Raw genomic sequence first — 10,307 nt, forward strand, 5'->3', positions numbered from 1 at the left:
AAGAAAGTACAGCGGGATGTCAGAATTACAACTGGACTGTAGTAAAATAGTTTCCTCGTTTCCCCGCTCCAGCTACACGGGAGCGACTGTAAATTATTTAGTAATTTCTGCGATGATTGGGTGATCTATATTTGAAAATAAAAAAAATAGTTTCTAGGTTTTGGCATATGTTTATGTTTAGAGGTTAAAGCATTATCACGGAGCAACAGGCGGGCGCTGAGGCATGCAGGGCGGGCCCGGTGACGTTTCCAAACGCTGGCATTTTCTAGGCGATCTATTTTTTTCTATGCGCTCGCGGTGACGTAGCGCGTGGGGCAGAGGAGCACTCAGGACAAACACAGCTGACTGCGCGCATGCTATCTCGGTGGGGACTTCAGCGCAGACCCTAACGCTAGGTTACAGTCATATTGGCTTGGTGGAAAATATTTGCGGTGAAGAAACAGGCCGAAAACAGGGGAGGTGCCTGTACGGCTGTCAACAAAGGAGAAGAAAAAGAGGGGGAGTGTAGTCAGAAGGACCGCTATAACAACTAATTCATTGTCGCTCCAAACTGGTGGACAGACGGCTAAACTGCTCACTCATTAGGCCAAAACACTCCTAAGGTAGGTCCATTGCCGAGGTTAGGCGTAACAACTTGTGCCTATCCAAATAGGTGCTGCAATTTATGACAGATGTCCAACTTTACCATAAAAGGAGATGTGCTACCGAAATACCAAATGATGTTAATTGTGCCCTAATGGCAATACTCGAATAGCACAGCACCTGTGCCTCCAAGTTCATCTGTCCCTGTATTTAAGCGTCTATAAGGCCTGCAGTCATGTCAGCACTGCAGCAGTTGACAAATGCCTTGGCGCTAGAAATAACATAGTAATGAGGCTTGTATGAGTGCATGGCTCATCCTGAAGGGGCAAAGAAAGTTAGATTTAGTTGTTTCACCTCAGTTCGGAAGTCCCCTTCAGCCCCGAAACGATTACAAATGAGACTGGCATCTCGGTTAGGGTGTCGTCTGTGGCTATTATAGAACAGCTGACTGTGCCAAGATCTTTTTTTTCTTTTTTTTTAAAGATAACAGGCTTGATGCTTTCATGTGACCGTTCTGAAGTAGTTTATAACAGGTAAATTTATGATTCAGTGAAGTCTGCTGATTAGGTTTTTATTTACTCTTTCAAACTCAATGTATTTGTTGGAAATTTCATATTATAAAAGGACCTAAAGGAGTTTTTTTAGACTAGTTAAGAGAATGTACTTGGCTTTAAAATCTCTATAGATTAAAGTTTCTGTCCTTTTATGCATGCATCACATACAAGTTGCTAATTGTTTAGTTAAAAATTAAAACATTACTAACCATACTGCTTCCACACTAATGTCATATTCTAGCTTTAAAGTGCTGATTAGTAATACTTAACTAAAGTTAAAAAGCATTCTTAAAACTAATGTAGCTTTAAACTCAGTATAGTTCAACTCATGAGTCTTACAGTAATACAGCTGTTGAACAGTTTGAGCAGCACTGTCTCAGTGAAATCATAATTTAAGTAAATTTAGGAGGATATAATTTTCCAGCTTCTAAATACATGTTTTAGAGTCGTTTTACTGTTTCCAATAGATCCATTGAGCTCATATAACCTCCACTACAATGGTGATTAAGCATTATTTAAAATCTATTATTATTATTGTTATTATTGTTATATTCTATCTATTCATTATTTAAAATCTACTTGGTTCCATAGATACAAAAGATTTTTTTAGTCAAGAGGAGCATTTTTTTAAATGATGCCGAAGCTGTGCATCCACACACATTGGTGCTTTTAATTTTTGACCAAACGAAACTTGTATTTGTATTTTTCTTTCAAAGCGTGGTGTTTTGAGGAGTTACAGGAGGTGACATGGTGGACTACTATAGCATCTTGGGAGTGCCCAAAACAGCCACTCAGGATGACATCAAGAAAGCGTAAGTATCCTGGGACTATTTCAAGTGTTAGAAGATATAGTCATAAGTAACAAAAAGTTCACTTGAGTAAAAAAAATATATCTGAAGATATATTTGAAGTGTGAAAACCTACTTTAGATAGCAAGGTTATGTAAGCACTGAAAAACTGAGGCCACTGCCAGTATGTGTTTTTGTGTGTGTTTATTTTTTAAGAGTTTACAAACTTTAGGCAAACTTTGAGTTTAATTTCAGTCCAAAAAAAATTGCTTTTCAGGGCAAAGATGCATTATCATATTATGTCACTAAATAAGCTCATATCTCATAGATAGAGGTTTAAGAACTAGACTTCATTATGTGTGTGGTTATTTATATATAAGCATGGATGTTTGATGTTGTTTGTGTTTTCAGGTACCGGAAATTGGCCTTGAAATGGCATCCTGACAAAAATCCAGACAACAAGGAGGAAGCAGAAAAAAAGTTCAAAGAAGTCGCTGAGGCCTATGAAGTCCTGTCTGACAGTAAGTCACCATAGATGACAACTGGTCTAATATGTACAAGGTATACTGTAGATGTATATGTGTACAGATATTGATATCCGTGGGTAATTTTTTCCTTTTTGACAGAGAGCAAACGTGATGCATATGACAGATATGGAAATGACAGAATGCGACACACAGGTATATATATAAAAGAATCAGTGATATTGTTGCATCCATTATAGTTATCATTAGCAATCTTGTAATTGCTACAGTTTAAGAAAAAAATGTGTGTCTTGGTAATTTTCTTACTACTACTACCTACCCTTCCTACTTGCTCCTTCTCCTTTACGTTTGTCCTAATTTTTCCTTTTCGCTCCTGACTGTGACATGTTGGTTTCTCAGGTTCCTCCAGCTCAGACTTTACAGAAATGCCCGGCTTCACCTTCACATTCCGCAGCCCAGATGAGGTGTTCAGAGAATTCTTTGGTGGACAGGATCCCTTTGCCAGCTTCTTCGGTAAGTCAAACATATATTGGGGTGGGGTTCATCTGTTATTAGTTCAGGAACTAATACTAACATTTATTTATTCAGTCTAGACGTAAAATAAAAAAATATGATGAGAGTAATTTGTCTTAGGTCTACTGTAACTGAACTAAATTAAATGCTACAATATATTCCAAAGTTACAAATATAAGAAATAGCTTGAATATAGACAAGTAGCTCAATAATAAATATCCAGAATATTACAGAGATTAAATATAAATGGTCGACATTCTACTCTAAACTCAACGGTAAAACCTCTAAACTGCTATTTGTTATTTTCACTGCAAAATGGAGTAACTATTGCACTGTGTACTGTACATTAGAGCTGTACAGGCAGATAGCCACATGCAGGAATTGTTTCCTGCTTCATTTAGTGGTGCATTTGGGGTTAATCTCAGTCTGTCTCTGAACGCACTCCTGTGACTGGCCAGCACGTCATGGACTGGGTGGGAGGTATTGTCCATTACTGTTGTATTTTTATGTACTTGCACGTCTTTGTCTCTCACTCAGATGACTTCTCCTCATTTGGAAGCTCATCGTCTCGTCTCAGCCCGGGGCGATTCTTCTCTTTTCCATCAGGAGGAGGTAAAGAAGTAAATATTATAAGTAAACTGTTTGCAGAGGATTGAAGAGGATTTTCCCATGTAATTTTTCCTTTCAGCTTTACTTTACTGGTAATTAATGCAATTCTACTCAGTTAAACTTCTATTATAAGCTGTTTCTATCATCAGTGGTTGCCAGGAGTGTCTCACAGAAAGAGGGTTTATAACTTTTTGTGTTGTATGTCATCAACAAATGCCAGATTAATGATATTTGATATTGTTAATATCGAGAGTTTCACTTGTTAGTTTAAAAAATACTTAAAAGAATTAATATCAGGAGATGGTTTAGATACATTAAAAACTAATATTGCTTTCCTCTCCTCTCTTTGATTGTTTGACTCTCTACAGTTGAATTCTCCTCTTTCTCCACTACCTTGGGTGGTCTGGATGGGATGGACAGCATGGGTGGAGGGATGGGCAACTTTAGATCAGTTTCTACTTCCACTCGCATCATAAATGGAAAACGCACCACCACCAAGAAGTATGCAATTCCTTATCAATTCCTATTATGCAGCAAAGGAAGTACATATTCAAGTGTATTATCTTCAAAGCAAAACGTGAAAAATTAATTGAAGAATATATTAAATTTAGCACCAGTAAACAGTTTCACATTCCAGCGTTCTAAGAATTATCTTGATGTGACTGTGGTTGCTGAATAAGAGCAGTGCATATGTGCATATTTGAACTGTATTTGTCTCAATAGATTGTCCCTAGAAGCAGATCGTCATCTATTGTTTGGGAATACTTTAGATTTAGAACAAAGAACAAATCATATGCAAAGGGCACCATAAAGTTGTGTTGGAACTACAAAGCAACAAAACGAATGTGTACACCTACCTAAAAATGCAGCATTCACACTGCAGTATGAAAATTGCAAGAAGAGCCTGAAAGGCATTGTAGAGGTTGATGACATGTCTTGTCCAATATCAATTCAGAAATCCATAAAAGTGAGGCTGTACATCGCATACAGCATATTGTTTAAGCCCACAAAGATGTAGTGGAAATACCAACACAGTCTCATTTCGTTTCTCTATAGATCTGTGTTTTTCTAAAGGGGGAAAACTTGCACTGTATGCAAAATGCCAGAGGGTAAGCCTAATTAACAGGAATATAGTGCAATGTCAAAGTGAAAGCAGTGCCCTCGTTATCAGTTTATATTCTTCTTCTTCTGAAATGAATCAAGGGGACTGTCTACAAAGGTTTGTAGACAGTCCAAAGCATAGATGTGAAAGCATTCTTATCTTTATGTGGCAGTGTATTTGTGTCACTAAAATGAAAGTGAGTAATTGTGGTAGATAATCATGATTATAGTGTTAATCAAAATATTTTTTGGCTGTAATTTTTCAGCCCTAAGACTGGTTACGCACTTGCACAAACACAGAGGCACTAGAAATGGTGGTGGCTTTTAAATAATTCCACTTATGTCTGTATTTGTCTTTCCTACAGGATAAAGGAGAATGGGCAGGAAAGAATAGAGATTGAGGAGGATGGTGTGTTGAAAAGTGTTCTAATTAATGGTGAGACAATGCTGACTGAATAAATGAATTGAGATAAAAAAAAAACAAAAAACTAAAAAAAAAACTTTTTTCTGGTGCTTATTTGCTTTAACCTGAAAATACAAATTCAGTTTTTCTAATACAACCACAATTGTGTCAAAATGCAGTGCTGCTTATTCAAAAGATTTCAATGCAAGCATGGAAATGTGTTAAAAAACAGACGAGGTTTCAGTTTGTATTTAATCGATCTTATTCTTAATTTTAATATTTTTGGTATTTTTAATTCAGGTTTTTTTGAGTCAGTTCCCAGAGTAGGTTTGCTTTTTAAGTTTAGTTAAATTTTTAAAAAGGTTTAGTTTAGTTTTATGACTTTAAGTGTTAGTTTAATCGTATTCAATTGAGGACATGTGCCAAAGGCAAAATTTCAGGAAAATTAGTATAGATACTACAATAAAAACACTGAACTTTTTGAAAGCAGTTAACTCTTAGTCTTGTAGACATCCGAAGTCTCAATAAACAACTTCATAAGTGCCTCATCAGCACCGATGAATGTAATTTTACAAGTTTAACAAATACTAAGGATATTTGCTTGATATTTTTCACAAAATAATTTCAGTTAGTTTTATTTTTTCCTTTTAAAGCCTTAATCATGTTTTTTCAGTCTGCGGAAATGTTTTAGTTATTGGTTTAGTTTGTTTAACTATATGTACCTTGGCTTTAGTTTTTGTATTACCGCTTGACCTGAAGTTTTTACTTGGTTATGTGTTTTTCTGTATGTCTAAGGTTTTTGCTTTGTGTTGATTGTGCAGTGAGACAGCTGTCTTGTTGTTTTTGTTTTGATCGAAGGTGTGGAAGATGAAATGGCCCTTGCTCTGGAGCTGAGCCGACGAGAGGAGCAGGCCACTCCGAAGCCACGACTCCAGAACAAAACCGCTGAGTCAGACAGATCCCGCCTGAGCCCTTACGCTTCACCCACGCATCGTTCATTTAGCTCGGCCCCATTCTACCACTACGGGGTTGCGGGAGGCAGTGAGGATGATGAGGAAGATGAAGACCTACAGATGGCTTTGGCATGCAGCCTGTCAGAAATGGAAGCCCAGCAGAGAGCTGCTGCTAACGACTACATATCAGGTGCTCGGGGTGGGGGCAGAGCTGTCAGTGACAAAACTAGGGGCCGTTTAGATGGCGGGATTGCTAAGGCAAAACATTTGAATGTACAGAGCAGGGAAGAGGTTGTTGCAGGGCAGAAATGTAAAGAGATAAAATTGGGTTCAGTGGCTGGAGATGGATGCAAAAGTGTGGCAAAGGGTACAGTGGAGCCAGGCTTCTCCCCTGAGTCATCCACAACTGCCAGCACTACACCCCTAAGCCAGTGCAGTGAGGATAAGTTTAAACCTGTGATAAAAAGTGATTGCAGCGTGAAAAAGAAAAAGAAGTGTGGGTGTGTTGTCTCCTAATGATGTGTTTTTGTAGGTTTACTTTCTTTGGGTTGCCTTATTATACTGACCTCAGTGTTTTGCCTTCAGCCAGCTCTAATGTAATGTGAATTAAGCAGATCTTTATTTGAGACAGTGCCTATACTGATGACAAGGCTTCACATTCCTCCAAAGGAACACACTAAAGATAAGATTTGTGGTTACGTTTCTACATTATCACAGGCATTTAAATTGTTTTTGCATTTGGATGCAAGCTGGTGTGGAGGATTGCTTGTGAACGCGAATTTGCCAGATATTTGCATAGACTGATGAATTGGAATTAAGTGATGATTTAGATCTGTTGTATATATGGCTTCAATTGAGTCTTTTGTGAGGACCAGTTTAAGTAACTCTAAAACAAAGCTTGAAAGGCCTTTTAGATTTTAAGGTTTGAGTTTAGGTTTAAAGCCAAACCTGGAGTTAGGAATATATTTGGGAATTTTGAGGTTTGTGTAAGTTTTTTCAGAATACATTATGTCAGTGAAGGTCTAAAATTGAGTGTGTGTGTGGTGTTTGTGTGTGCATGTCGTTCTGTGTAGCTCTTTCTGTGTTTGAGTCAGCTGAGACCTTGCCATAGAATTTTCTCATTCAGACTCTCTGGCAGTGGGAATGTTGCACAACTGTGCCACACGAAAATCAAAGGTAGCCCACAGAACTTTTTGTGGTTTATTTCCAGGTTGCCACATAAACTACTTTTAACTGAAGACCAGTGTTTCTCAGTCAGCTTGTTATGATGTCCAGAATAAGTATGAAGCAATAAGTAGTTAGGTGAAGCACATGCTCACACACTTTGACTATCTTGTTGTTGGAAAGTTGAAGTAGGGAGGAGCTCCAAGTTTATCATATGTTGGTCCTGCACTTTTACCCAAATAGCATTAAAATTGTAATCAGATTTTAGATTATAGTTTGGGGAAAGCACTTTATTAAGTTAAAGGACAAATCGCAGTATTGTGACTGAAACAGCTACAAATAATGATTGTTAAGTCTTTGTACATGTGTTTGCTATTTTCACATTATCGATGCAAACGTGCCAAGCTTTATAAACAAATTAAAAAGATAAATCAGTTTTTGGATTCTCCTTGGTCCTCCTGCAGTAGATGTGACTGAGAGTGTTGTCAAGTGATTGGAGGAAGAAGAAAGTGACAATGATTGTGACGGCAGTATGTTACCTGTCCTGGATATTTAAAAATGTTGTATTATTGCATCCGGTTACAGGATGTATAATAGCTAAATGATCAAAGAACATTTGTTTACATGCTCCCTGAGCGAAATATTAAACCTCAGCCAACTCCAGATGAGCTCCCTTGTGTGCAAAATTACAAACACTGTACTTTAGGGGTGACTTGATGACTTTCCCTCCTGCACTGCTTCCCAGCTTTCAGGCTTAAATTTTTTTTTTTAAAAAGTTCCCCCCAAAAAACTGATTAAATTATATGTCTTAATAATTAACGAAAGTAGACAAAAGTAAATAGGAATAAACAGACTAGTTTTCTACAATTAAATTTCAGTTAGACAATCAGTCAGCTGCTACTAAAGTTGGGTTTAATGTGAATGGTGACTGAAATAGTTTATCCAGCTCATGTCCCGCAAATATTGATTTTGTTGGGCTGCATGTTTGTGTCTGTGAGACAGTCACAGGACGGAGTCACTGAAGATAGTTAGTGTTGGAGCTCATGGATAAAACTCAAATATGCCTTTTTTGTAGATCTCAAGTAACATGAAGATACTGCCAATGTTTTAAGTGCAACACTAAGAAATGTTTTAAATGTGGTTGTTGCTGCAGGGCAAAGCTGAAAGCAAAAGAAAATCATGCTGGTGCCAAATCATGCAGATGTTAAAATAATTACTGCTGCCAGTGTTATGTTGTAATATGCATTAAAAAAAGACACATGCCTGTCTCAATGAGTTTCTAATTACAGGCAGTGTCCCTTTGCCCTGGTGTGTTTTATGCTTTATGTTTGTAATTTATATTGACACATATTTTTCACGAGTGCCTCATTTATCATAGATTGCATGAGTTTTGTTTTCACTTGAAAGTATAGCTGTCAGCACTGGCGAAGACTAAAAGTGAAATAGGAAAATGAAAACTTTAATAAATATATCAGCCTGTATTAACTGTTACTGATTACTCACATGTTGATGTTCTTTTTATTTTCACATTGTTAAAAAGGAATTAACGAATAAAGATTGTGCCACAAGATAATTTGGAATATTTTATTTTTTTAGAATATGGCAGCCACGTATTTTCCACTAATTTACACTAAATTCATGCTAGTGCAAAATGATGATACAGTATGATAACTGTTTGATAATTATATAGTCATGGAAATCTGAAGGATTATTTTCAGTTCTCAAGACCCTTAAACATTATAAGACAACAGAATCATGCATTAAAAACTACTTCCTGCTTTTACTGATTTGGAAACTGCACATGTATGTGGTTAACTGTTTCTGTGTGTCTTGATTAAGTTCAGATCAGGAGCTTATATTTTCAGTATAGCCCTTATTATGCGAGTGGCATAATGCACCATTTGTTATAAGATATGTAACAGGGGCAAGGGCATCATTAGTCATTGTGTTTTAAACTAAAACAGTAATTAAATCTCATAGACTGTTGTGTGTTTTTATTTTATTGTATTTTTAATTTAGTTTATCTGCACTTACGACTTCCTTGGATCAGGTTATTCAGTCTTGTTGGCGTTAATGTTTAAATGTGCTGGATCACATACACATTACTTTTCATCTGTTATGTAGCAAACACATCTAGTATCATATTGTTGGGACATAAGTTTGAATACTTGTTCGTTTCTCTTACGATTCATGCTTCCTGTTTCAGACTCAGACTTCGAGGCCTTCACAACCTAACCTGATTGGCTCACGCTGCTCTGTGCCCTTGCCCTGCCCTGAGGTAAAGAACCAGTGTGAATCTGAGGCACCCATTCCTTCTCCTGCCCCCTAACCTCCAAGTAGATGAGATCAGATGATGCCTACTTGCATATCTGATTAAGTATAACCTGTCCTTGTACATCTATTCTTACAGGTCAAAGATTATATCCCACGATGCACTTTTCTATCTCTGCCCACCATGGCTCCTACCTGCTGAATGACACTTATAAGATATATGTATTTAATATGTTTGTGTCTCTGAGTGCATGTGTGTATGTAGCTCATTGTGGAACAAAAGACTGAAAACTCTAAGGAGGTACAGTAGTTACAATCATCTCTTCATCAAATCATCATGTTTCTAATAAATATGAAAACAGTGCACAAAGCAAAAAGAAAGTTCTTGTAAAGCAGAGAAAATAAAGATTTTCCTGCTGACTTTTTTTCTCAGTTTGTGGTAGCGTCTTTGTGGCAAGATTAAGGCTGTCTAACAGTTAAGATAAAACCATAAAGTTGAGGTAAAAAGTTGTAATACGTTTATCTTTAACTCGTGTTTGTTGTTATAAGATAAAAAACCCTTTAACCCATAGAAGATATATAAAATTTAGATGCAGCTTAGGGTCAAAAAAGTAAAGTGCAACACAAACTACATTCTTTATAATTGCCAGGAGGGAGTGACACCTCTGGTTTAATAGAAAAATGTCCAATTGTATTGATGTCTTTGGAAAAATGATCATACTGCTCCTATAATTTGCGACCATAGTAAGAACTTTTCTAATGATCTGAATTGCTAGTTTCAAGTGTTAATGGTGTCTGTTGATGTTAAAAAAGGGATAAAGCAGGCTGCTATACTGTAGGGTGGTAGGGTGGGCCCTTGGTTTCTCACTCAGATCACTCTAGCT

The 10,307-nt window shown here is 37.0% G+C and overlaps 1 protein-coding gene across 3 annotated transcripts; it reads left to right on the forward strand.

Moving 5' to 3' along the window:
- Nucleotides 1-298: 298 nt before the first annotated feature.
- On the forward strand, nt 299-9,843 carry dnajb2 (DnaJ heat shock protein family (Hsp40) member B2). 3 transcript variants are annotated; one of them, XM_040027883.1, is made up of 11 exons: nt 302-602; nt 1,853-1,948; nt 2,336-2,445; nt 2,551-2,604; nt 2,809-2,922; nt 3,460-3,534; nt 3,900-4,032; nt 4,998-5,068; nt 5,894-6,178; nt 9,359-9,430; nt 9,563-9,843. In XM_040027883.1, exons 2-10 carry the CDS (start codon nt 1,884-1,886, stop codon nt 9,385-9,387), a joined length of 936 nt encoding a protein of 311 aa, XP_039883817.1. In that variant the 5' UTR covers nt 302-602; nt 1,853-1,883; the 3' UTR covers nt 9,388-9,430; nt 9,563-9,843. The 3 variants fall into 3 exon arrangements, with proteins under 3 accessions (XP_039883815.1, XP_039883817.1, XP_039883816.1); XM_040027882.1 differs by having other exon boundaries at nt 9,359-9,843; XM_040027881.1 differs by lacking the exons at nt 9,359-9,430; nt 9,563-9,843 and having other exon boundaries at nt 299-602; nt 5,894-7,935.
- Nucleotides 9,844-10,307: the final 464 nt, after the last annotated feature.

Source organism: Simochromis diagramma, unplaced genomic scaffold, assembly GCF_900408965.1.
Source record: "Simochromis diagramma unplaced genomic scaffold, fSimDia1.1 OVJJ01000343.1, whole genome shotgun sequence".
Lineage (NCBI taxonomy): Eukaryota > Metazoa > Chordata > Actinopteri > Cichliformes > Cichlidae > Simochromis > Simochromis diagramma.